Source organism: Scophthalmus maximus, chromosome 1, assembly GCF_022379125.1.
Source record: "Scophthalmus maximus strain ysfricsl-2021 chromosome 1, ASM2237912v1, whole genome shotgun sequence".
Taxonomy (NCBI): domain Eukaryota; kingdom Metazoa; phylum Chordata; class Actinopteri; order Pleuronectiformes; family Scophthalmidae; genus Scophthalmus; species Scophthalmus maximus.
In genome coordinates this window covers 3,857,184-3,884,608 of record NC_061515.1, presented here as the reverse complement: position 1 = coordinate 3,884,608, position 27,425 = coordinate 3,857,184, and the positions used below count along the sequence as shown (strand labels likewise).

The following is a 27,425-nucleotide window of genomic DNA, read 5'->3' as shown; positions in this document are numbered from 1 at the left end:
GGAGGAGAGAGGGAGATGGAGGCAGACAGGAAGAGGGGAAGAGAGAGGAAACGTGAACACATCCAGCACATTTCAGCGCGATGACCGAGCATTTCTTTTAAAAGAGATTTCCAAATCACACAGGAAGTGTGTCTATTTGGCTTCCACGGGACATGTGGTGTTGAATGTACCTGCTCTGCCCAGTTCTGCTGCATCTCACATGCTTCAAGGTTCACGGCAGCCCCTCGCAGCATCTGTTCAATGTCTTGTCCGAGGGTGGATATGCATTTTCCGGAGACCACTGAGTGCACAAGTGACAGGGGTGGGTGGAACGGGTTTTTTGCCCCAGATTAACCAGATTCGGCGCAATAACCCTGCAATCCTAGAAGTCTGAAGAGAAAACCCCCGGATCCTAATTCAGACGTGCATTTCGAACCCCTCTGAAGTAGACAAAAGAGGTAATTTGCGAGAGCATCTGGATCCGGTGGTGGAGCAGCCCGAGTACGTTCCCATCCGCAGCCCCTCTCCCGAAACCCCCACCGCCGCCAACGCCACCACCACCTAGCCCCCGCTCCCCTCCAACCACCACCCTCGTCTGTTTATCATAGGATCTCCAACACACAATCAAACATGAAAGGATGAGTGCTCGCAAGAGCCTTTTTAGATTTTGTGGAAATGTGACATCTCTGGAAACATTTAGCCTGTCATAGCCGCTGCCGCTCTTCAAAGAGCGCGGAGAGGAATAGATTAATGTTGCTTCTGTAACAAACCTTCTTCCTGTCCGTCCTCCTTTCCTACTAAACACGCCGACTCCCCATATCCACTGTAACCATACGCAGAGATTACCGACTGTATAGTTATAGGCCAACAAATCATTTGAAGGGAATGCCAATGTGTATCAACGTTGCAGTGGCCGCGATTTTCCAACTGAGATTTGTTAAATCTCAAAATGTTTTTCGTTTCTGTTTCCTATTATGAAATCTGGATTTAAACTAATCTCTAGGCCTTTGGGCGATGCTGACTAAAGAGGAAAGGCATGTGAACAGGTTGGTGTAGTTGTACATCATGATGTCAAAGGACGGTGCTGCGTATCATACTGTATGGTTTCATACATCAACACAGGTTAATGCAGCTGAGGTATTCTGAGAGTATGTTCAGACGGGATGCGAGCCACTTTTCAACTTTTCAAAGTCTGTTGGATTCTAAGATCAGTCAAAGGCAAAGGGTACAACTCACCCTATCCCAATATATTCGCTTGGGGGGGGGGGCTGCACAAATGGTCCATCACAAGTAAAGATGTTGCTTTCCTCACCGGCTAATCAGAACTCTTAGTCCATATTATGGGTCAAAATTCGAGAAATTCCAAAAATACCGAGTGGTACTTCACAACGAATAAACAGCATCACGAGTAGAAAAACATGAAGAGTGAGTAGAGTTGAAGTGAAGAAGCAGCAGCTTGAACTTGTGACTAAAAACCACTGAAGTGTGTTTGTGCAAGACGCTAGAGAATCTCTACCATCTCGACATCTGCTGTTCTGGAACCGTCCCCTGACCTTTGACCTGTCAGGGTATGAAGTAGAATTAAGAGTATGTCCTGGGGGGGGGGGGGGTGTCAATAAAATCAAGACATGACATTATCATTAATACGACACTTTGCTTCCATGACACTTTTCACTTTGAGTTAATGATGTCAAACGTATGGACATGGATCCCAGGAAAGCAGAGCGCAGAGTCCACGGAGGGCCACAGGTCACATAAATCAGCTTAATAACTGAAAACAAATGCTTTTTTGTATTAACATGCAACGTAAGTGTATTGAAGTAATAACCTAATGTACCAACAAGCTGAACGTATAGATTCTGTAGTGGTCCCAAAATGACAATTGGAAATTCTTTGTTGAATTAATGGTGCTGTGTATATATAGGCTAATTGCTATTGTAGCCTATGTTAGCGTTAACACAGGGGCGGCAAAAGGCATTAGCGAACAAAGAAGCTGCTTAGGCCCCCCATGCCCCCCATGTCATAGTCAGACAGACAGTTGTTGGAAAAGGCAGTAGCGTATAAAGATAAAGATAAATGCAATGTCACAAAAAAAGGACATGCATGACTAATTTCAATGTTTGACCATAAACATTCACCGGCTAGCTAGCCGTGAAACAAGCCTTCGCTTCAGTCAAGGTATCTTCAGCTAACGTTAGCTAGCTAACCATTAGCTAAGAAAATATAACGACAGCTAGATTCCACTCGGTACTGTATCACTTTGAATGATAAAGTGCAAATTAACACTGGACCACTATTGTGAGTACTTTTAAGATTAAAAACCACAGAATCATAAAGGCTGACATTGGTAGCCTATAACTAATAAAATTGATAATGGGTGTGTTTGATTTACAGACGGTGTGCGAATGATCACGCATTGGGTCCCGTTGGGAAGCTTCATCATATAAATGTTGGACCGAGGGCCCGACTGGACACTGCAGTGACTCACTGTCACCTCTTAGAGGCGCACAGGAGTATTACGAGTCGGTTGGGCCTAGCTGGTTAGCATGCTAACTCCAGTAGAAACTCCATAGATAGACGACAATCTGTTCATCGTTTGAGTTACAGTTTTTATGTTTTAAAATACGTACCATATAGCAACTTTAACTTGAAATGAATAAAATGCAGCAAAACATGGGTAGATGGTGGGAAGTAGATTCGACTCAATACCTCTCTGATGTCCCGCGGGGTAAATAATGACTCTTTTGAGACAGAGGTCAGATGAGAAGTGGCAGCAGGGTTCAACGGACGGCGGTAACAAACTCGGAGGGTGAAGTGTTTCGCTAATATAGACAGACGAGGAAGAAAGAGGAGAAAGAGAGAAAGACAGGACTTGAGAGACGGAGAGGGTCAGACGGGGGGAGAGGAATGCTGTTTACCCATTGCACTCATCCATAAGAGGGCTCCATCTCAACAGCCAGTCGGCCCCGGACGTCGCCTCGAGTTCAGCACCACATCCCCCCCCCCCCCCCCCCCCCCCCCCCCCCCCCCCCCTCTCCTCCCCCCAAAAACCCCCCGACCCTTAACTGCCACCACTTTACCAACACAAAAAGATGCAGCACGGCACTTTCCTTTTCACCCTAGCATGCAACACCCCCCTCCACCAACCCATCCCTACACCCTTCCGACACACACACACACACACACACACACACACACACACCCCTGGCCTCCCCCCTTTCCCACCTTTGTATCAGTTGAAAGGCATATGGTTACTGCCATCCGATTCCCCCTGGCTGAAAGTGCCTTTCACTTCACCGCAGTTCACAAAGAGGTCAGACTACGGCAAACAGAAATATTGTGTGAGAGCTCACTTTTTCTTTTTCTTTTTTTTTGTGCCACAAGAATAGCAGGGGGAGATGGCGAGGGATAGAGAGTCCCCGATAAAGTTACATCTGGTCAAACAAACCTCACTCCATTCCTCGTGCCAGAGCGGGAGAATTTATGTTGCAGTGAATAAAGAGCAGCGTTCGGGAGAATTGACAGGGACTAACCTCAGACGATGGTCAGCGATACATCATTCGTTCAACCCCACATCCTTCAACCGGGGGCTTGAACAGTTCTTCAAGCCCCCGGTTCGGATTTCCTGATGTAGTTCAAACAGCTGTGAGCTTTTTCCAAGTAAAGTCAAACTGTGGCACGTCCAGGGACGAGGTGAGCGCACACACAATGAGAAAATCAATCACCGGCGGGGCAGGTAGGCCTGATAGGAGCGAGGTGTCCGGACTATCACAGAGGCCCGGTGTGTGTAACACGATGAGGCCAGTGTTTCGGTCACAAACCCCTGGGTCCTCTGGGCTATCTAGTCCCTCTCGCTCTCTTTGTGCGACTCTGGTAAATGATTAATAATGAGTGTTCCTCCGTTGACCTTGTTTGTCAAAAGACTTGTACCTGACAACTTTCCACAGTTCGTGCGCGAAGGGAAAAGCTATTTTCTGACACAGACGGGGACCTGCTCCAATTTCTGAACGTCTCTCTGCGCCACTTAAACGAGTCATAAAACCAGTTGGGCTCTTTGAAGCCTTCGCGAATGCTACCCCAGTGTCCCCATTGTTAACCTTAATAATTGTAGCTGTGAGTTTTCAGGGTAAATTTTCAGTCTTGCAGCCCTGTAATTAGACTGCCCATTCAGGCAACCAATTTATGACCATTATTTTTCTTGGCGCAGAAGCTACCAAGCTGACGATTTGATTTCCAAACGGGACGTCTGGGGAACCACACCAAAACAGCCTCTGGAAAGAAACCGCACAGCCAGAGAGTCTTCAGCACTTCAAACACGCCACTGAAAGGGAAAACGGAGATTCATTCTGAAAAGCTAACTGCTGTTTACTTTGCCTTTTACGATGGTTCCTTTTTAGTCGGATAACATTTGGTGAGAAAGTGTCAGACTCGGTTTGACTCGAGGTCCTGCTGCTGCTTCCCCCCGTGGACCGGAGACTCTTCGAGGAGGTCTTCACCCGGCAAACCTCCCTCCCAACCCCAACCGACCCCCCGGAGAACCGACTGACGACCGGCCCTGGAAGTGTGCCTTGTTCCACGGGGCCATCAAACATTTATTCATCTCATACGCTGCCGCCAACAGCCTCGCTCGCGGCCTTGGGCACCACAGTGAGCTGGGTGAAGGGAGGACAGGTCAGACTCACAGTGGTGTCAGTCATAAAAAAAGAAAGATAGTGCTGAGAAATTTACATTACGTTTCTGTTTTGGTGTATGGAAACTCAAGTGTGTGTGTGTTTGTGTATTAGGGAATGCAGCGGTGAAGGTTTTTGTTTTTTTTACCCCCTGACTGCCGTGCACCATAAATCCATCCCTCATTGGGAAGACAAAATGAAAATGGCCCCATCATAAAACATCTGTAATGGCTCCATCCACCACCAACACATAATGGGGCAATTACCGAGGAGGGGGCTGGGACGGCATGAAGCCTTCAGCACTCTTTTGGTACACCACACGATGCTTTGGTGTACGCGTTTGTGTCTCATATGTATACAGTATGTGTGCGTGAGTGTGTGCGCATGCATATGTTTGTGCTTCCCTTTTCAGCCCAGGGCCACATATGTTATGTGAAGACCTTAAAAAAAGAGAGCGAATGATATCACACAGAACTCCCACCGTTACCTGTTCGTTAACCCTGGACACGGTTTCCCCGAGAAACCATTCCTGTCAGTCCTGCGCGGTGACAGACGGGGCCACATCTAATCTGACGTTGCATTATTGATGCCTGATCTTTTGGCGCGGCCCCCGGCACCGGGGCACCGGGCCCGGCGTCCTCCACACCTCGTAATCAAGCGTAATTGAGGTTAACTGTACGGCAGGGCTGAAACGCTAGACAGGTAGGCCGCAGCCTCTCGTGATTAATGTAGTGTGTTAGTGTTCTGGGCTCTGACCTTTTGAGATAGGCCAGGCACCATTTTTAAGTGAAAGCTCTGCCTCTGCCGAGTTGTGGAGTTGTCCATCAAGTCCTCCTTCACCCCCCGCTACCCGCCTCCCTCCACCTTCCACCCGACTATCGACCCCCCCTTTCCAAAGTCAGATCCTTGTCTTGCTGCCTCATTGCCCCTGACCCATGTTTGTTTGCCTACACGTCTCGTTTTACAATGCAGAACCGAAACCTCGCTTTTTTTGTACCACCCATGTCCTTTTTTAATTGGGGTATGTCTTATGTAGAGGAGCGAGCGAGTTAATGGACGTTGATTGAGCACGGATCGGGAGAGAGGGCGCCTGCGCCACTGACTCTGCGATTCTGGGTCACTCTCGAACCACGGAACTTATTCCAGTCTGCTCTGCGGTTTAACTCCTGTCTTTCCCGTTGACATTGCGAGTCAAAGCATGCGTTTTAAAAGACCTAATTTGTCCTCCGGTGGGGCAACTGTCCAGACCAGTGAATGCCATTGTCCGGTCACAATTGGTCAACGACCCTCCCTCTCCTTCCCCACAAGCCGCTGCGGATGTGAATTGGCAGCGGGGTCACGTCCTTGCCTTGCTCCCAAACATGAGCATTGTCCGAGTTTAACTGAGTAAATTTGCTTTTGACTCGAGCTCATTCAGACGCTCGCTCAAACACACAGCTTCACTCCACGCACACGCACAAAAAAGAAGGGAAGATGGACTACGAGCACACACAAAAAGACGGTCTCCCTTTCGGCAGAGGTTTGCAGGGGGAGAGTCCGAAGGTGTGCTTGTTAATCAGGGATGGAGAGGACCTGGGTCACCATCTGTAACATAGACCAGGGGCAGTAAATGGATGGGGAGGGGGTGAAAGGGCACCCTCAGACATTCCTTTAGAAAATAAACAGAAGGAAAAAGGGCTCCCCTGGACAGGTATGTCGAGCAGATATACACGAAGCTGACTTTAGTTTTTCTGGAGCTTTTAAACGCAGATTTAAAAGCCTGGGTTTCCGCCGCATGTCGAAATAAGCCAATCATCCTCACGTTTCAAAGGTGCAGTCGGGAGCGAGTTTAATGCAATTAGCAGGTTATCTGTGGCGAAGTGGAGGTGTCTGCTGTCTTCCTGTCGACCGTATGGTCCGACAGGAGGGAGGGATATGGCTTTCTGTCGGGGCCACGGGAGGAGGAAGCGGAATAATCGACAGGCAGATGCCTGTCGGCTCTTTTGTTTACACCCTGTCTGCAGGTTATTATCCGTCCCTGCTCCAACAACAGGGACCGAGCGCGAACACCATTTTAAAAGTTTTTGGGCTCTCGTTTGTAAAAGGTTTCTACAAAACTTTACTTCCGTTCTTTTCATGTAGGAGTTCGAGAAAGTTAATGGGGGGGGGGGGGGGGGGGGGGTGTAGTGACCTCTGGCATTAAGGCACAAGCAAGTGTATTTAATGTTTGGGGCCGGCCCTGCCTTTGTGTTGAAGCCAGTGGTTCAATGAAAGGCAGCAGTAGGGGTCACTTCAGGCATCTGCTGCTCTCCTGCACCACTCGTCTGTCCATCTGTGTGCGCCGCTGCCCTTCTGTCCACGGACACACACTCACAGACATGCAAACGCGTACAGCAATACACACGTCGCATTCTTCATGGTCTGGACCAGCGGCGATGATCTTTTTTTTTCTCGCTCCGCGTCTGTTCAGTGCTGAGAAGCACCACCTTCACCCTGGGCCTGTGTTCCTGGCTGCAGAGAAATGTGTCAAGCTTTATTGTGGAAGGGGCGGGGGGGGGGACAGAATACCTGCAATAGCATAACGGTGGGAACTGGAAGAAACCAGAGAAGGTGGAACCCCTCCAGAGGCGAAAGCGAAATCTGTGAGCCGAGAAACAGTCATTGACAAATGGATAATAAGTTCTTGCTGGGTTTTATCAGTGTGGGCCATAGCGAGTTTGAAAGTCAGACCTTGGCAGTGACCAGGCCTTCCCCCCCTTTTCCTCTTCCCCCCTCCATGTTTAAATTGCATCCATTCAACAACTCAGGGCACCGAGACTCTCAAGATAAATTCTCTAATGCTCCGAAACAAATTTCTGCTTTCTCAGAGGTCCATCGCTGTCGGACAGATCAGTGTAATTTATGCCTTCTCCTGTCACTGATGAGGACGCCGCTGATAACAGAGAGGTTAAGTATGAGGAACATTTATGTTTCTGTGCGAGGCAAGATTTCTTTTTTTTTTCTTCTTTTCTTTTTTTATCTTGGAGACGCTCCCGGGCTTTTCCACTCGGAGAGAAACACGTAGTAGATCTTCACTTTTGCAGCCCTCTCAAATCTCTGAAGAGGAGCGTCCGCACGCAGATGTGGGGTGTCAAGACTATTTGTGTTATACATTCTCCACATTTCTGATGAAAAGGACACGTCTCTTTGCCATTTTCAGTTTGCTTAGACTAATATATTAGGAGCAAGTTTCAAATAAACACAACTCTTCCCCTCTCCACCCCCACGGGTCCCTCGGCCTCGGCGTGGAGTGGAGGGACAATAAGGTCGGTTGTGATGAAGAACTTTATTGGAACATTTAACTTGAGGATGAGGGATAGCAGCGGGTAAACAAAGCATTCCTTTCCCTTTCATCACCGTTTTAACTGTTCCCCTTAACAGTCGGTCTCACCCTCCGGGCCGCTGCCCACCAGACCGGGGGGAACTTGTCAAATAAATATAAATCAACAAAAAGTAAAGCTTTATCTCACGAGTTACCGTGCAGTTGCTTTTTTTCTAATCCGGAATCAGCTTCGAAAGCCCTCATCTGAAAAGAGACTCGGGGCGGTGCAGGGTATCTCCCAGAATGCACTGCTGGGCCGGGACAGAGCGGCTCGTATGGTGGCAGCACCCCGGCGATGGTGTTCCAGACGTGTACTGCCTGGAGGGGCCATTTGGTTATACTCAAGGGGAATGGTTGTTGTGTCAGTCATTTGCGGCGGGCCGCTAAAGAGTGCACTTAGCATCCTCCGTTTCCCCCGAGCAAACATGTGGGGAGTGACATGATACTGTACAAGAGCCTGGACAACATATAACGTTTCAAAGCAATTTCCTAATTGTTTCCAGGCCAAGGTCGATAGCCTATATGGAAGCAATCCCTTCTTTTCAAACTTCTTCTTCTTCTTTTTTCTCTCTCTCTCTCTCTCTCTCTCTCATCCGCAGATTGGGAAACATTAAAGTGTTAAGTAAACTTGACCCAGGCGGGGGCTAATTCATTGGGAAATAGCTGGGGGTCTGTACATTCAGCGCCATATCAGTGACAGTGTCAGTCGGTGGATGGTCACCATATGTTCTTATTGGTCCTCCGTATAGTGACATTTGTTGTCTATATGATGATGAGAGACTGTTTACAAAAGACTTAGCTAGAAATACCTGAAGGCAAATGTGCATGTGCTCCACATGGACTGTACAGCAAGGTCACTACAGTCTAAAATTGTCACAGTAAAGTCGTTCTTTCCTTCTTTCTCTTCACTCTGTCTTGTCTTTCAGGCCGAGTGTTATCTGAGATATGGGTGTCATTTGAATTTTGGTCTTAATTCCAGCATATTTAATCACAGAGAGAGATGAAGATATCGTAATTTTTAATGTGTGTGTCTATAGACTTGAGATTCAGACTATATTAAACCATCAGAAGTAAAAAAAAAAAAAAACATAATTTGATGTCATCTTCATGGATGGAGATAAAAATCTTTAGGCTCTCAGGAGGCACATTTCTGTGTTTTTGTGAAAAATCCAACCCCCTCTTGAAAACACTTGAATGAGGAAGCAGTCATCAGAAGTAACAGACCGGCGGACTTTGTTTGGAATTTTATTTGTACAGTAATGGTGTGGAATATTATCCAGTAATATAGGAATATAAATGATCTTATATATCATTGTAAAAGCTCTTTACACTCTAACTGAATGCACCTCAAAACTCAGAATCCTATATGCAATTATGAGGTAGACATTAATAATGGTATTTTTCCACCCTCTGCAAAAAACAACAACAACAACAACAACAACAACAACGAATACACCTTTAAATTACTCTTATCAACGTAAGAAATATATGATTATCATGGAAACTCTGTACACCACAAATATTAAAATAATTATAGAATAGAAATTATACCGATTTGAGTGCATTTTGTATATTTACAAAGAAATGCCGTTTTCTCATTTCTCCATTCGTTTTTGCACCTTGTAAAGTTTTTTTCCACTGTACAAATATTTACAGCTCAAAGGAAGAAGAAGAAGAAGAAGAAGAAGAAGAAATAATAATGAACAGCAGTGCATTCAAAGCTAATGTGCATTTAAATATCGTCTCGTTTTGCGAGTCTCTCTCTCTCTTCTCGTCGTCAGGAGAGGACGGACTCTCTCGCTGACCGCGTGTCCTTGGCGCAAGGTCAGTTTGTGGAAGTGCATTTCGTAAGGATGCAGACTTTTGAGCAAAAGGTTTCTTTCTTTCCTTCTTTCTTTCTTTCATTCTTTCGTTTTTCAATGTGTGTTTGGGGGGGGGGGGGGGGACAACGGGGCCTCTCCACTCCACCAAGGCACAAGTCCGGTTGTGTGTCCTTCACTGTCCGCAAAAGGCGCACGGCGCATCTCCCAGCGCCAAAAAGAAAAATCTCTTGAAGGCATCACCACCACCACCACGTTGTCTCCTCTCATCAGACCAGTGTGTGTGTGTGTGTGTGTGTTAGACATTCACCCCTTTTATTTATTTATTGATATATGATTTAGCCTTTTTTTTTTCTTCTTCCCATTCACTTATGTATTTAATAATTGTAAAAAAAAAAAAAGAAAGAAAAGAAAACAGGCACTTTGCTCCTCGGCCCCGCGTAATGGCTGACTCCAGCTGGACAGTGGCAGTTTGCAGCCTGGGTGCACATACCCAAAAGGGCTCCGGGCCTGGCAGGCAGGATCACACGGCAACAGTTTATGCAACAAAGCGCTGACGGGCAGGCGAAGCCCACTGTCCTCCGGCCCCGGCACGAAACAGGTGCACGAGGTCCGGACTCAATGGGCTCCCGTCTCTCCCATCACTCGCCTCCCTCCCAGTCACATCACATCATCACATCACACACACACACACACACACACACACACACACACACACACACCACCGTGTTCCCAAAGAGTCCCTGTTGCCATGCGGACACGTCTCCACTCGTGGGAAACAAACGCCTGTTTGATGAGTCGATGGGAACGTGTGCGCGCGTAAAACACTTTTTTTTTTCTTCTTCTTTTAAGGCAGAGAGTGTAAAAATGAATGTCGGAATAAATAGCAGAAATTGCCTCTTTGTGCGCATCCCTTTTGAGTAAAGACGAGGCGCGTCGTGCGTCAGAGCATTTCAGACCATGCGAGGACTTTGAACATCTTCAACCCGGGAGCCATCAAGACACATCTTTGATTGTTTTCTGTCTCTGAAAGTTGTCTTTCCTTTTTACCTTTTTTGAAAAAAACAAACAAACCAAACAAACAAGTAATCAGCCGCTACCTGCAGCCGCACTGCTCCACCACCATGTCCTCGTACTGCTTGTACACCACGTTGTTGCCCGAGTCGATGTACAGGATGCTGATGGGGCTGAGCTTGGTGGGCACGCAGCAGCTGGGCGGGGTGCTGTTGGGGTCCATGGAGTTCATGAGCGTCTGTATGATGGCGTGGTTGGTCGGCTCGAGGTGCGAGCGCAGCGGGAAGTCGCACACGCCCTCGCAGTGGTACGCCTCGTAATCCAGCGGCGCGATGATCCAGTCGTCCCAGCCGAGCTCCTTGAAGTTCACGTGCAGCGCCTTCTTGCTGCACCGGGACTTGGACTTCTTGCCGTGCCGCTTGCCGTGCCGGTTGCTCAGCGCGGTCCTCCGCCGACGCCGGGGCCCCTCTCCCTTGGCCCCCCTCAGCGACACGCCCTGCTGCTCCGCGGCCCTCGCCGCCGCCGCCGCCTCCTCCTTCTTCTCCCTCTCGCCCACCGACCTCCGCGACTTGATCTTCTCCTTCATCTCGCTGAACAGGTTCTCCCGCTTCCTGGAGCGGGTGTAGATCACCAGGATGGCCTTCTCCTGCTGGGACCGGCCGCTCCGGTCCAGGCCCAGCGGCCTCAGGTCCACCTCGGCGTCGGACTTGCCGAGTGTGACCCTGAGCTGCACGCACACCTGGTGGTGGTGGTGGTGGTGTTGATGGTGATGGGGGTGGTGATAGTGATGCTGCTGCGCCTTGAACATGTCCCACACGTCCAGGACCTCCCAGCCGGCCTTGGTGGAGTCCAGCGGGTCCAGGGACCTGGAGTCCAGCGGCCGGTCCGAGCGGCAGGGGTAGATCTGGATGTCGTAGAGGCCCGTCGTCTGCAGGGAGGCCTGCGAGTCCCCCGGCGCTCTCCTGAATATCCTTAATTCCGCCCCGACCAGCTCCTCTTGGTCTGAAAGGGTTGAGACATCAAACAGATACTTTTGTCTTCGCAGAGGAGAGTGCAAAAGATCGTCTGAAAGGATAAAAGAAAGAAATAATTGCAGTCAGATTCACTTAGGGTGTACAGTGTTCAGAGGGATGGAGGGAGGGGGACTCACATTCTCCCACAGGGGCCTTCCACCCACCACCCACCACCCCCCCCCCCCCCCCCCCCCCCCCCCCCCCCTCTCTCTTGTTTTTCAAACGTCCACCCTGAACCTGCCTGAAACAAACCGCAGCTGACAAGTCCTCAGTTTGGATGATAAAGAGAAGAACGAAGCCCCTCGCAGTTAACGCCACGCTGATGACACTGTGTCGGTTGTCCCACCTAATGGACCCACGTCGACCCCGCCCCCGGAACCGTTTGGCCGAATTATCATGGACTCGACTTTTTTTTTTCTCCTCACAATTAAAAGATAAATGAGGAAACCTGCTTCAAGGCCTCCTCGGTCGATTTCTTTTTCTTTTTGATTCATTTGAAATCGTATTAAGGCGCAAAGCAAACAAACTCCAATGACGTCATCTCACCTGTTTCCCAAAAAAAAGAAACTTAAAACGTTCTCATCACATAATCATATTTTAACCACGTGTCATTGTTTTGTTTTTTTTGGGGGGGGGGGGGGGTTGAACAGTTGCAACAACAATAATCCAACAGGAACATGGCGATATTTGAATTCCACGCCACTTTTAATCAAAATCCAGTAAATGCTTTGAATGAAAATACAGCTCAGACGGATTAATGCTTGATTTCCACCACTTTGGCGGAGTGGAAGTAAATTTCTCCTTCGAAGTCTTAAATCTCAGCAGCTCATCAGATGCGGTTACTTCTTTTTTGGGGGGGGGGCAGGGGGGGGGGGGGGCAAAGTAGTAGCCTATGCGCCAAAAACAGATTTAAAAAGACTTAAAAAAACAAGGGGCCTAGTGATGAGAAAAGGCCTCTGGGTGCTTCCAGACACAACGGACCAAAGGCGACATACTGTACACTCAACTGAACAATACACAATTAATGCATTATTCCCCGCGGAGGAGCCAGGAGGCCTGCAGACATTTCACCCAGGGCCGGAGTATGAACGGGGAGAGACAATGCACGAGAGGGCATCGAACACACACACACACACACACACACAATCACTGTAATTAACGGTGTTTTAAAAGAATCGGCACAATTTGGTTTCTTTGTTCTTTAACTGCCAAAAAAATATTTATTGTTCTGGGGATTTTTGAATGAGAATTTTTTTTTGCATGAACAAAACGAAATAATTCTGCAAATGAGGGTGAAAATGTTTCTCTTCTTTTCTGCGGTTTTCCCAATGTTCCCAAACCAAAAAAAAACAGTAGTCGGAGGAAAAAGGCAGAATTTATCCAGAGGATTCACAGAGAAGCACATTCCTGTTTGGGAACAAGTAAACCATTTTTTTTTACATGCTACATTTCCCACTTATTGTAAAAAAAAATTTGGCTTTGAATCCAGAAGCTGGAATTTTAATAAGTTTGTTGTCATGGAAGATTTCTGGTGTTTTATAAAAGAAAAGCAACAAAATAAACACCAGCACACATTATGTCTCAGTTGATCTTCTGTTTCGTCCCAACGTTTTTCTTTTCTCCTTTTTATTTTTGGGTGTAAATAAAAGTGTCATGTCGACATGTGAACACTGACATGACCTGTAAAAACTCTGGCCCATAAAGAGATATTTGAATCTCAGTTGTCAGTTTCCCTCCGTGGACTTTTTGTCGAGTCGAAGAGTAAAAAAAAAAAAAGAAGAAGCAGATTGGAACCGTGTGCTCGTTTCAGTAACTTTCCGCGTATGGTCTACATTAGGTTTCTAGTTTTTTTAATAAGACCTCAAACAAATCGCGTACAAGTTCACCAAATAATTAACAGTTCTCAATTCCCATCTTCCTCATTAAAGCACTTCCCCTCTTATATTTCATCCCATACTGCCAACGACAACATTCCCCTTCAAGTGCGCCTGCACGGACCGAGCCGACTGTGGATATTATTGAGGGACACGATTCGTGTTGACAGATGAAAATGTACAAGGTTTTTCTTCTCTCATTATTATGTAAAAGGCCACTTTTTTTCCATTACGTTGGGGATGCTGCTCGACGGTGGATAATTGCCGGAGAACGCGGTGGATTCTTTTTTTTTTATTGCGCGGTTTAAAGAAGCATCCTGTGCACTTCGGTCTGAGCTTGTTGGTCGTGTTTGAAGAAATGCAAAACATGTTTTTGTCATCTATGCCTCTGTTTAGAGAGAGAGAGAGAGAGAGGAGGGGGGTGTAGGAGAGAGAGAGAGAGAGAGAGAGAGAGGCCATGGGCTGCACCATCTGCGCTTTAATGAGTTACCCCAAGTGCCAAAAGTAATTTTCAGATTCGGGTTATTCTTTTCTGATCTTGCCTCTCCTGACCTGCAGGAAACACCCCGCCTGCTTTTATAAGCATATTTCATTCACCTACAAAAAAAATGTGGAAGCCAAAGAAGCCCCGTCGCTCACGCCGGTGCCCCTCAGCACATCCAGTCTCTGCGTAAAAAGACGCAGCAAAAAATAAATAAAAAAAACCTGTTGCTTTTACGCGTCAAAAAGTTGGCCCCGTGCGTAATTCTCTCCTGACGGAGGCGACTTGAATTACGGAAAACTCCCGGCTGAGGTTCATTCAACCGGGTCAAGGCGGTGCAACACTTAAGGGATGCTGGGGGTTGGAATCCCAAAAGAATCTGATGCGGGACAACGTGAAAAAGAAAAACATTTTTTTCCGCAATTAAAGTATAGCGGTCGCAAAGGGAGGATGACAAAAAATAAATATATAATAATTCATCCTTCCCTCGTCGCTTGTTTGGGATGTGCCCATGTCGCGGCCGAGCTGCATGGGCACATTTATGGGAGAGTAGACAAGTGTTTGATATGTTATGACACGGACACTCAATTAGATCAGCGAGTTCAAACACTCCAAATCAGCCGTTCGATGCCAAGCAGCTTTCAGAGAGGGTCCGGCTCGGGGTCAGGGCCGGTGACACATCACATCACATCAGAGGAGAGAGAGAGAGAGAGAGAGGGAGAGAGAGAGAGAGAGAGAGAGAGAGAGAGAGAGAGATTCAGATCCCTTAACGCTGAAAGAAGTGGCCACATCGGACGAAGCACTTATAGTTTATAAAAAGTCTCTCTTTTTTTGACTGGAAATGTTGGAGAGAACGTGACATGGGCTGATTTCTGTGTAGCCTGGTTTTTCCAATGATGTTCTTTTTTTATTATCACACTTGAATATTAGTCTTGAGAGGGAAGGGAAGCTGCATCTCACGGCGTCCTGTAGAATAACAGGACGAATAACAGGTTTCAACCAGACGACTCTGGGACCGGACAGACGACTCATCGCGATGGGCACATTTTTATTTTGTTGTCCGAGACACATGAGGCTCGGGAGTGTCTGGGACATGGGAGGGGACGCAAACAAAGATAGCCTTTATTTTTTCCTGCAAAAGATTAACTCGGCTTGTTGTAGAGTCCTTCTCTGTGTGTGTGTGCGTGTGTGTGCGTGTGTGTGTGTGTTGGACGTGTTGGTGTTTGTCAGATTTGTGTTTGTCCTCGCGGACCTGGTCAAATCGCCTGGTTACACACGTTAACTGACCCGAACACCTGCTTCTCACACCGACCAGCTCTGTCCCCATGGCCCCCTCCTCCCCTCCACCCCTCCTCCCCTCCTCCCCAGCTCCCCATTGTCAGCAAACTGGCCACATACTGGACAACAGATTGAAACTTTTTAAATTTGGCATTAAATTCCGTTTTGTATAGTTTTTTTTTTAAATGCACGGAGTGTTTGGGTCGAAAAGGAAACAGCCAGCAAGTGCTTCAATTTCCTCACTGAGTGAAAAAAAAACCCAACTTTCTTTCCTCTTCACGTGGAGATTGGGGGCAGACTATATAGTCTTTGCTGCAGCCCGATGTGCTGACAGTGATTTACAGCCTTCATTAAGAGCGCGGCTCAATTAGTGTTTTACTGTCGCGCTTCCCGAGAGGTTAATTTAAGTGTAATATAACTTATTCGGAGAGAGAGGGAGAGAAAAAAGAAAAGACTGTGCGGCGAACAGATCTCTGTGGAAAAACTTTGAACACAAGCTCACAGCTCAACCTGCAGCATCCGAAATTCTGCTTTCATCACGTGTGCTCTATGATTTATGGATATGTTTGTGCTGGTAAAAGTGCATTTGCACTTTCTTTTTCAGATTTAAAGCGTGCGTAAAAGTAGCCGTTGCGGGCTTCATGCTCCGATGTCCCCTTTACGCGTCACTGCTGTCAGTGACTATACTATTCAAAAGGATCTTAGAGGAAAATACGAAACGATCCAACTTGAGGAAAAGGGGTGAATCACAGAATGACACAAGACAGATGCGAATGGCTGATGGAGGTCGAAGCGGCGCAGCGAAACCAACCTGTTCCTCTGTCCACAAAACTTGTGATGGTGTTGGCGGATTTGGAGGAGCGGAAAAAGCTTGCGTTTAGTCCGAGCTTCTCTGCGGCCGAGTATGTCCTGTATATGGAGAGCATGTATTCGTGCGGCACGATAGCGTCCCTGGGGTCTTCGCCGTGGTGGCCCGAGACGGGATGCGGCGGGGACGCGAAGATGTCTTTCAGGAATTTGGACGACCTCTGTCCGTCCTGGTGGTGAGAGATCCTCGCGCCCCTGCTCCTCCGCGGCGCAGAGGGGGAGATGATGGCAGCGGACTGGAAGCACGGTATATTCCCAAGGAAAACAAGCAGCAGGCCCAGATATAACGACACCGCTCGAGATGCGTCCATGGCTGGAAGAAGAAGAAGAAGAACCTGGAGGTGTTTGGGGGGGGAAACTCTCTCTCTTGTCCAACTCTCTCCCTCCCTCCCCCGCCCCCGCCACCACGGCTCAGAGAAGTTGGATGTCGGGAGCAGCCGCCGCCGCCGCCGTGGCCGGAGATGGTGTTTGCGCGTCAGCGTCGGAGAGCTGCTGCTGGAGCTGCTGCTGCTGGTGCTGCTGCTGCTGGAGCTGCTGCTGCTGCTGCTACTTTTGCTGCTCTCTGGTCGCACCATGAAGAAGTGCGATTTGCGCTCTGGACTCCACACAAGAGCGGAGGGCTGTTGTGGGGCCGAGGGGAAACACGCCCACATGGCCGCTCGGTGCGCGGCTCCCCAAACAGCTCCGTGTCACAGACCTGCAAACGAGACGCGCAACCAGAGCCGGCGGACCGCCACGGGGCAAAGACACTGGAGGTCGTGTGGGGAAAGTTGGTGTTGGTTTAACAGCCAAGTGCTGCGCTATCTACTCTGTCCACTAAAGGTTACTTTTTTTAGTGAATCAAATGACAAGAAAGTACAATATTGCCAAATTGTCCTACAGGCGTCAAGACACCGATTTTGATGAAGAAGACACTGGCAGTGTCTGACATGTTTCCGTCTCCACGACTTTACGATGTTTGACCAAAGTAGATGTGATGTGCATCATCCACACACGGATTTCCAGAAGTGTTGTAGTCGCAGTGCTCCTTATCTCAAAGTCTTTGGCAGTCTGAAAGTGTTCCATCCAAGGACACATCAGATCCGATTAGATTAGATTTTACGCACAGATTAGAGCTGACACACACAAAGAGATCATAAAGTTGTGACATCGTTTGTTTAAAGAGATTTTTTTTTTCTAACTGAGTCTCACACGCTGTAAAGTGGAATTTCATTGGCTGACTTTGTGTTGAAGTGATTACGTTTAAATTCAATTTTGTAAAAAGAAAAGAAAAGATGAATAGACTCAGCTCAGGGCAGAGGTCTCGCGTTGAAATGCAGCCTCGAGGTGTGAACACAAGCAGCAAAGGACACATTTGAGTCTGGACGTGTCGTCAGGCCAAACGTATCAAAGACATGTTGAATAGCACCACTGACCTCTAGTGGTCGCTTCTGTTCATTACAACGTGACGTGCCGCCACAAAGAAACGAGGACACGCGCTGCGTTTCATGTCACCTGGGAAAATCTGGTTTCATGACCAACTGTGCAGTGTGTTGCAGGTTTTAAAATAGCCCACATGTCCAACGAGGCGGGTGAGTTGTCATACATATAGATAATTAAAGTTTGGATTTAAAATTATACTCTCAGGACGTATTCAGATTATTGCTGCAATACATTACAACATAGTCCAGGTCTGTGCAATAAACTGTAACACTAAACATCCACCGCACCTCCATTCACATTCTGCCATGTCCTCCCACCCTGTGTATAATACTGTGTATTTATTTTTATTCAATATTTTTTTCCAGTATTCTTCTTCATGTATATAGAGTAATCTGTTTTTATCCATATTTATTTCAGCATATTTGCAATAGTGTCTTCCTTCAACGTATTGCTCTCATTCTTATACATAAAAAATTTAAAAAATTTAAAAATGATATATATACATATATATGTACACATACATATTTTTTATATATATATTATTCTATATTATATGTTTATAACTGTACACAGCAACTAAATGTCAATGTTCATGGTCATCTTGTTTAGCTCTGTCGTCCTTGTTTTGTTTGTGTAAGTCTTTTTGTTTTGTTTGTTCAAGTTTTTTTTATTAACATAAAAAAAGGAACAATATGCTTTAAAGCACGGATACAGTAAAACAGAAATGGGTTTACCCCCACTCCCAAGTTCAGCTCCAGCAGAGCCTCGTCCCTATTAACAATTTACTGTACCACATAAAAAATTTAAAAATCAGTTACCCATACATATAAATAAATTAATTCTATATCACAAAACTCATTAGTGAAACAGAGGACAGCTGATCAGAAACAAAGCAGAGAAAAAGGGGAAATAAATTAAACAATAATCAATAATGATAAATTACAAGCAAGTAATGTCTTTTTCTGTGTGAGTACACTACGAGAGCACAGGGAACCAGAGACAAATTCTTTGTACGTTTATCCATGCTTGGCCAATAAAGCAGATTCTGATCTGATTCCAATTCTGATCTGATGTGGATGATGGGGGCTGCAGCAGCAGCAGCACCACCACTCTGTGACAGTACGTCATTGCTCCAGCAGAGGGCCTCGGCGATAAGAGCACAAACACGATGCCCATGTGGAGTCACGTGCTAACGTTTGATTCGGTACCAGTCAGTGTCAGGGAGCTGTCCCGCAATCCAGCGTGACGCGGCTGTATATAAGGTGAACATCTGTACACAGGCGAGAGGCGAGAGCAAACATTACGCACAGATGTGGATGTATATGGCACTGCTGTTGGATTCTGATCGTTTCTGCACTTGTATCCAAATCAGCGAGGCTGTTGGACGGACAAACACTGTGCTGGTTTTAGGTTGCTCTTATATAGAACATGTCAGTGTTGCTTAATGGCATTGAAAGCCAATATGAATGTAAATATAAATGGATATACAGTAGGCCTGAATAAGACCGAGTGTGTGTGCAGCTGCCGCATGGCATCGGCCTGGTTTCAGCACCATGGAGAGTCAACTCCCTCTCTCTCCACACTGAGGAGAGCGTTGTGAAACACTCGAGTTTCATCACACACACACACACACACACACACACACACACACACGCGCACACACTAACCTTCTGTCTGTTCTGTGTATATATCGTGTTAGGTCTGCATGTCATGTTTGTGCGTCGTGGCGCTGGCGTGAATCAGTACTGGCACTTTACGCATCGGGTGGATCCTCTTTGAATGTAAAATATTGGTGCGGTGATGAGCACATATTTACTATGTGTCAGAGGGTTTAGTTGTGCCATGTGTTAAATGGCAGTTGACGTTGAACATTTGTCTGTTGGTCGTGTGACAGATTCTCACATTGGCGGTTTCTAAACATGTCAATAACCGCAGGCCATATCTGGGTCTTATGGAGATTGGACGGGGAGGGGGCTGCTGAGGGTACGTGGTTAAGTAATGTTATGTTATGTAACCCACTTGTGATGGTCGTCATATTGTGTGTGTGTGTGTGTGTGTGTGTGTGTGTGTGTGTGCGCGCACGCGCGCTCTCGCCTCTTGTCCAGTCGTGTGTGTGTCATCGGCAGCACCTCCCTCCTCCCGCCGCCGACCTCAGAGCAGAGCGGAGGCTGACACCGGCGGAGCAGCATCATCATCATCATCCTCATCCTCATCATCCTCCTCCTCCTCCTCATCATCATCAGCAGCAGCAGCAGCAGCAGCAGCAGCAGCAGCAGCAGCGGAGGAGCGACCCCTTTGTGCTTCACCGCTCAACGCGCATCCTTCTGAGAGGAAAACACCATCACACATCCAGGCAAGTCTTTCACTTGTGTTTTTACTTCAGATTAATGTGATAAGCATTTGAATGAAACCGAACTGTCAACAGGACAAGAGCAGGTGGCTGACGAAGGACCCGTTCACAAGTTCAGCAACGAGTCTTTTTTTTTTTTTTTCTTATATTTGATTGAATTTATTTTATTACAAATGATCCGAGATTATGCTCGTGTCATACATGTCTGGGTGGTGCTGGGTATAACATCTGGTGCCTGTAGTGTGATGTTTACATCTCCACCGGTTACACCCTGGAGCCCGTTTCCCATGTCCTTATTCCAGGGGCGCTTCGCATAACTGTGGGGGCGCCAGATGAAACGAAAACAAAACATTTAGCACGTGTAAAATAATATACTGGATGTCTCCGTGCGAAGAGATGCTGTCATTTGTCAAGAGACATGACAACACTCAGTGAAGTGAGATGTGTGCCAAACAAAGGGTTAGGGATGTAAACATGTGGGCACATGGGAGGCATCTTCTACAGGGGCCCCTTGGTCAGAGCAGTGGGTTTTTTAAATTATTAATTTTAAAAAAAGAAATTCTTATAAGAAATGATTGCATTGAGTTTATTAATGATGATTTCAGGTGTTCTTAAAATGGTTATAAAAAGGCACAAAGTTCCAACATATGGTGCCACAATAAAGAAGATAATTCCACTGTGGATTATCAGAGCTCGTAACCGCGCTCGCTCCGGAACTGAACGTCGCACTGGGTTTCAGAATATGCTCCGTGCTCCCTGGGATGATTCCTGGAAGTGAACGAGATTATCATGGAAGTGATGACATCATGCAATGACGATGCACTGTGCTTCAGGGCCAGTGATGTGACGGACGTGCTGCTCTGTGTTTTTTTTCCAGAGAGTAATTATTTTATTCATTATGAGCCTATATTGACGGTGGCATGCAGAATAGAACATAAGGGCTCCGTGTGCGTCAGGGTTTTTTTTTTTTGTTGATCTGAAAATGGAATAAAGAGCTTTCACGTTAGTCCGCGTGCACGATCAACGTTAGAAAGCACTGGGATGGATTAAAGGGGGAATCCGCGCCGTTTTTCAACAGTTGACCACCTGGATAAGGGAAGTGGCCGGAGTGGAGGCTTAAAGCCTCAGTAACCAGTCGTGTAGACGGTCTCTAAACCTTCTGCAGTGCTCCCATACTTTCTCCCACCAGGCTTATATGTGTTTGAACGAGTTTTCAGAAGGGACTGTCGGTCATTATACCAAGGAGAGCTTAGGTAACGCTTAGCCCGTGGCTCAGTGGGAAGCCAATCAACCTCGTCTGGAGTCAAGTGGATGAGCACATGCACGATGCCGTGCCATGCTGTCTGAAACCAAACACCCAGAAGAGTTGCAGGTTACGAGCTCCCGAGAGACCAAATGAAGAAAGCCTCGCACCAGAACAAACAGTCTGTGATGACTATAAAAGGCAGTTGAAGGATTATTGTTATTAACACCATCATTTATGGAATGCTTTCCTCCCATCCATCCCCAGCAGCTCTCATTCCTTTCGCAGCACTCGACGTATCCAATATGCATCCATCATCGTGGCTTTATGGCTGTATGCCCTCGCTGTCGCCGTTAGGTTGTTGTTGTTGTTGTTGTTGTTGTTGTTGTTGTTGTTGTTTAAGTGTCATCACACTGGTCGAGATGTTCTCTCTGTGACGGACAGGAATCTCACAGGATGAACAGCAGAATCTCCCTTCTCTGTGCAGATTCACGCATGATTGGTTCCATCTAGCTGGAGTTTTTCTTGTGCACACACACACACACACACACACATACACCCCGGTTGCTAAGACTGTTGCTAGGGCACGGCTCTTGGTTCCTATAATCGGATTCTGCCCATGCCAGTGCACCAAGCGGCTGTGCGTCGCTACAGTGTGATGATGCTGTGGATGCGAGAGCTCAAAGGAAGTGCAGGGACCACCTGGAGCTCCAAATCTAAATTTGGGGCCCGATGACAGGGGGGGGGTTCGACTCCCACGACGCTCTGTTCTATTTCCACACTCCTCTTTGGCGCGTTTGGACCCTGGAGGTTCGGAGAGAGGGGGAGGATTTTTGCAGAGGTCTGGGCTCCTCTAAAAGGTACCATGTGCGTGAAGCTGTAGGGAAGACAGATTCACACTCGTGCATGTGACAGCAGCTCGCAGGCCTTGGGGTCCATTACATCATTCCTCATGCAAAAAAAAAGAAGAAAAAAAAAAGAAAAGAAAACCACGTATGCGCTTACGCAACTGACCCTGTTCCGGCGAGGATGCCGAGGGGCCAATCAACAGGAGGAGAGGAAGTGAAGTGATTGTATGAAGTTCTGTCAAGCATGAGAAGGAATCTGCATTATTCAGCATCGGAGCATCAATAACAAATGCTGTCTGAATTAATTTGCCTCCATTTCACTGTCTTGGCTTGACTTGGTACTTGAATGTTTATTCTTTAGCTGTGACACTGACTTTGTTTCATAATGTGTTGATCATGGCTGCAGCTTTGGGCTCATGCCATCTGCATCATGCAGGTTGTGTGTGTGTGTGTGTGTGTGTGTGTGTAACACAGTTCTGACAGACGACGCTTGATTGTCAAGGGTTTGAGGGCCACGTCGAAATGCTGCCACACACACACACACACACACACACACACAGTCCACAGGAAGAACTGGCTCACCTCATTTTCCTCCTCTTTCCCACTCACCAGGGGGAAACGCCGCGTGAAGCACAATGGGACCGTTCCAAGAGTACGAGGTGAGTCTCGTCGTTGCCGCTGCACGTCCACTCTGAAAAGGAGGAAAACGATGGGTCAAATGTCACATCGCTGTTCCCGTCGTAAGGCATCAATCAACCGATGGAAACAATGTGAAGGTGGTGCGCTTCAGCCAAACTATGTTGCTTCGAACAGGAGAAGAAGTCCCCAGAGAAGGGGAGCCCCCGCAGCCGCATCCCGCGCCTGGTCCTCCATCCCTTCCGACCAACGGACAAGGGGTCGCCTCCGTCCGAGTCCCCGCTCTCGGAGGAGGAGGGCAAGGAGTGCGACGGGAGCTCGGAGCGCTCCAAGAGGACCGTCAGCAGCAACAGCTTCTGCTCCGGTAAGAGGCTCGACTCCAGGCCGAGGACCGCCGGAAACATGGGATGGAAGAGCAGAAGCTCTGACTTTAGACTGATTTTCTAGTAGGATTATGAGAGCGCACACAGAGAGAATGCATTTTATGTTCGTGCATGGTCACCTGAATTGTCTTCCTTAGCAGATAGTGCGTACAGTGTTTGTGCGTGTGTGTGTGTATGTGTGAGTGTGTTTGTGCATGTGTGTTTGTGTGTGTGTGTGTGTCTGTGTGTGTGAGTGAGTGTGTTTGTGCATGTGTGTGTGTGCGTGTGTGAGTTTGTGTGTGTGTGCATGTGTGTGTGTGTGTGTGTGTGTGTGTGTGTACACTGCATAAACCACAGCACTTCAGTCCAAAACCACGCCGCGCGGTGGAAGCTGTTATTCTGTCTGTCAGATGATCAGAATCGGCCTCTATGTTTCGCATGCGGCGGCTATTACTGTCTGTTGTGCCTGTCCACAGTAGATGACACCGGCTGCCCCACTAGTCAGTCTGTGTCCCCCTCCAAAACCCCGTCAGGCTCGGAGCGGAGTGCGCGCGGCTCGCCGGCGCTGCCCGGGCGCAAGGCCGAGGGCAAGCGGGTGAGGGTGATGGCCGAGGGGGGCGGCGCGCCGCGCAGCGCGCAGCGGCACAAGAGGGCGCTGAGGTCGGCCATGAAAGCCAGGGGTAAGCAAAGAATACAGAGATGAAGGTATGCAAAAGAAAAACACACACAGAAGGTCATCTTCACTTGAGGCCTAAGCTGTCAAAACTGAATACATTTATTCTTTCATGAGTAGACTTATATATATATATATATATATATATATATATATATATATAAGTCCATACATATATATATATATATATATATAATACACTGCATACATAGTCTCCCCACATGCCAGTGGTTCCCCAAAGACCAAAGTACAATAACTGTATTTGTGACATTTGCAGTGATTCCCCAAAACTGAAAAGACAATAACAACTGTGCCAATCGCCGCCTGTGCATCTGTGCTCTGCTAACATACACCAGCACAAGTGCACTCACCGAAGTTCAATTTCCTCCCTCTTCTTCCAATCTGTCTAAATCTGTGTGTGTGTGGGGGGGGGAGGAGGCTGAAAGCTGATTGGCCGAGGGGAAGGTTTGGGGGCTCAGACAATCAGGCTGATTAGCAGGAGGCTGCCACACTGATCAAACTTGATTCACCCAGTGGTGCAGGAGCACTTAGATTTCTACTTCATCTGGGTTTTTGTTTTTTTTAAATTTGTCACAGTTATCACTATACACAGTACTATGGTTTTGTTCGATGGCAAGAGATGCTACTCAGGTAGGAATGTGAACTTAACATTGAGTTTTTTGTCTAGTGAGGAGTTTTTCCTGCTGTTTGAACAATTCCGAGGTCTCAAGGTTCAGAAACGTGTCTGTGTTTCCGTATTTGAGTTGGTTTGTGTTTCTCATAACGGCCGGATGCTAATGCTCATTTTCTGCTAAAGGTATTTGTTGTCACATACAGTCGTTTATTGCTCAGCTCTTCAAGCTCACGTCAGTCCAACTAACTAGAGGGCATCGATCAGATGTGAGCTAGAGGTGCCAAGTGTTGTCATGACATCATAGAATATGAGTATTTGTGCTCATCCTCATCTAAACGTGGGGATTTTAGGCTGAAAGTAAGATGTTTTTTGGAGGGAGTGAGGGGAACTGAGCTAACAAACAAAAATTGTTTTCATACTTTGAGGCAAAAACCAGTGAAATGTTGAGCTGTGTCATTCACAAACATGGTTACTGTTGCTCAAGTACAGAAAAAAAGTCAACGATCTAAAGTTTCCTAACTTTGGCCTGTAGCACCAAAAGCCCCTGAGAATATTGACCTGAGCCAGACCGTGCACAGTTTCTTATGAATCCAACTTTTCCCTAAAAGAGGAAGATTATGTTTTGCTGCCCTGTGAACATGCTGATGGGTTTTTTCTTCTTCTTTCTCCTGCAGGAAGTGAGGCAGACTTCAGCTCCTCCAGCAGCACCGGCAGCCTCAAGACCCGGGAGGGCCTCACCTTCAACTCTGATGGAAAGAAAGCTCCTTCACGAAGGTATGAAGTTCAACATAATGCGTTTCTATTATCTGTATGCTTTGCTCGGTCACTAGACTAAAACATTTTCACTTGTGTGTAGTTGATCTTTTTCTTTTTGGAATTAACGCTTGAATTATGTTTTGGTTTGTTCCAATCCCTCTATCAAGTCGCAGCAGCTACATCCGACCTCTCCCGGTGTTCAAGCCAGCCGGAAGCTTGGCAGCCAACCAAGATGCGCAGCTCTACGCTCCGTACAGGACTCCCCCCAGAGCTGCGTCCTCAACCACCAACAGCAGCAGCTGCAACTCCAGCCCCACCTCCAGGTACCAACCGTTGTTTTCCGTCGTAGTCGTCGTGACCCCGTGAACGTGTCTAGCAATCACACGCCTCGCCACTTGGATTGGCTACAATCCCAACATCCTCTGCCCGAGGGAGATGTCCGTCGATTTCTTGGCGGCCGAGAGATTTTGGAATTGTGGCTCGGGGGCAAAGTGCATCATCACGATGAGTGAGTGAGTGCGTGCGTGGGTGGCTGGATTAAGCTCAGACTGTTTTGTCATTTCCTCTCTTGCAGCTGGCCGGGATTATATCGGTCATGATTTGGCTGTGGCCAGGATTAATGGGGATTGAATAAAAAGCAAATATCCGAATATGGTACCCAGACGAGCGACCGTGCCGGCCGCGGCCAACTCCTAACTGGATTAGAGTGAATGCACCTTGGTTCGGAGGAGAGGAGAGGGTCATAAATATTTCAGACCAACAAAGCCTCAGAGCTCAGGAGTGTGGACCGCCGTGAATTTCTGACAAGGTCCAGGCTTTATTTTTGTTACCCCGCTCAGCCCTGCCTAAGGTTTGACCTATAAACCCTCTGGTCGGCAGTATGAATGACAAGCAAAAGCTTTTCTTTTTTTGAACAGCAGACTCTGCCCTCTTCATCTTTTGTTTAGAGCATCAATAAAAACCCAGCCCCACTCCTGTCGCTTTAAGACATCCTGTTGTGAGCCTTCCTCCGCCCGGCCTGGCTGAGTGTCATGTGACATCTTTTCCTTTCACATGCTTCCTGCTCCTGGGCTGATTCTATTTCTAGCGCTCGCTTCAAAGCCTCAAGTATCCCAGGTTGCTAGGATGCTGTGCTACGGGACGAGATGGGGGGGGGGCTTACACGTTGCTTTGCATATTGTCCAAATCTACAGACAGTCGCCCTCTACACAGACACAAATCCTTTGAGAAGTTCTCTTTGAGCACGACAGAACACTGATCATAGAACATGCCGAGGTTATTAAGGTTATTCTAGTGAGGTGATTTCCCTTCTTGCTTACTCTGCTTGTATTTAGATAAACCAGCATTTTAGTTGTCCCCCCCCCTCCTCTGCTTGCCAGTAATCCTGTGTCAGACAGTAATTCCAGGCTTCAGAGAGCATCTGCCCTGGCAGCATCCTCTCACCCAGACCAATAACCCTCCGCTGGGAGTGATTTTTTTTTTTTACTTTGACATGTCAATTTGGTCCGTTGTCTACGTGGATGGACGTGGTATTTCTAGAGGGGAGGACGCGGCCTTTGACCAATACTACATAACTGTACGTCTGCCCCCGACAGAAGAGCCAACCTGGGTCGCTACCACTCCTGCGGAGACAACCACGGCGTCAGACCCCCGAACCCCGAGCAGTACCTCACCCCGCTGCAGCAGAAGGAAGTGGCCATCAGACACCTGAAGACCAAACTGATGGAGTCTGAGAACAGAGTCCATGACAGGTGGGTTAGTCGACATTATGCAGCACAGAAGCTCCTGTGATATACGTATCTGTAGCTTTTCATGGCTTTAAAGGGCAGGATGATAGTGGTCATATCAGGCGGGAATGGTGATACTGTGGTTGTGAAGACTAATCTACATACTGCTGCTCTACAGAGCGAGATGAGAGAGAATAATTCAAGAAGCTGGATACCCCTCTGGCATTGCTGTTTAAAATGAAGTTACAGCAAAGTAGCTTAGAAATAAAGACTGGAAACTGGGGGGGAAACTAACAACAACATGCTGACTTCGCACTTTGGCTTTTGTATGGATTGAAATCAATAAAAATTGGTTATCTTTTAAGGTATGGAACTGGAAAAATGTACTCGGCGAGAGGAAAAAGCAGGCATGACAGGAAATGGGTTATTAACACCATT

At 47.4% G+C, this 27,425-nt stretch overlaps 2 protein-coding genes across 9 annotated transcripts in view; one reads left to right on the top strand and one right to left on the bottom strand.

The window, feature by feature from the left end:
* The window catches only part of sybu (syntabulin (syntaxin-interacting)), a 97,705-nt gene that overhangs the window by 68,021 nt on the left and 2,259 nt on the right, over positions 1-27,425 (top strand). For 2 of the 7 annotated variants that reach the window (XM_047333798.1, XM_047333797.1), the window contains 7 exons: positions 19,864-20,111; positions 22,812-22,858; positions 23,013-23,199; positions 23,674-23,877; positions 25,179-25,278; positions 25,428-25,583; positions 26,856-27,011. In XM_047333798.1, coding sequence (XP_047189754.1) covers positions 22,835-22,858; positions 23,013-23,199; positions 23,674-23,877; positions 25,179-25,278; positions 25,428-25,583; positions 26,856-27,011 — 827 coding nt within the window. In that variant the 5' untranslated portion in view covers positions 19,864-20,111; positions 22,812-22,834. Of the gene's footprint in view, positions 1-17,608; positions 17,908-19,863; positions 20,112-22,189; positions 22,212-22,811; positions 22,859-23,012; positions 23,200-23,673; positions 23,878-24,371; positions 24,522-25,178; positions 25,279-25,427; positions 25,584-26,855; positions 27,012-27,425 lie in introns of those variants that run through there. The other 5 variants (XM_047333801.1, XM_047333809.1, XM_035629986.2 and 2 more) reach the window with 5 other exon arrangements.
* gdf6a (growth differentiation factor 6a) lies at positions 9,219-17,360 on the bottom strand. Of its 2 annotated transcripts, none has more exons than XM_035629987.2 (2): positions 16,281-17,360; positions 9,219-11,888 (listed from the first exon to the last, which is right to left on the bottom strand). In XM_035629987.2, exons 1-2 carry the CDS (start codon positions 16,987-16,989, stop codon positions 10,906-10,908), a joined length of 1,692 nt encoding a protein of 563 aa, XP_035485880.2. In that variant the 5' UTR covers positions 16,990-17,360; the 3' UTR covers positions 9,219-10,905. The 2 variants fall into 2 exon arrangements, with proteins under 2 accessions (XP_035485880.2, XP_035485881.2); XM_035629988.2 differs by having other exon boundaries at positions 9,219-11,825.

What these genes read in the sequence shown, in the direction of transcription:
- gdf6a (XM_035629987.2), bottom strand. Translation starts at nt 16,989, where the DNA reads ATGTGGGCGTGTTTCCCCTCGGCCCCACAACAGCCCTCCGCTCTTGTG. An exon ending in TTTTGTGGACAGAGGAACAG is followed by an intron (nt 11,889 to 16,280) that starts GTTGGTTTCGCT and finishes TTATCCTTTCAG; the next exon opens with ACGATCTTTTGCACTCTCCT.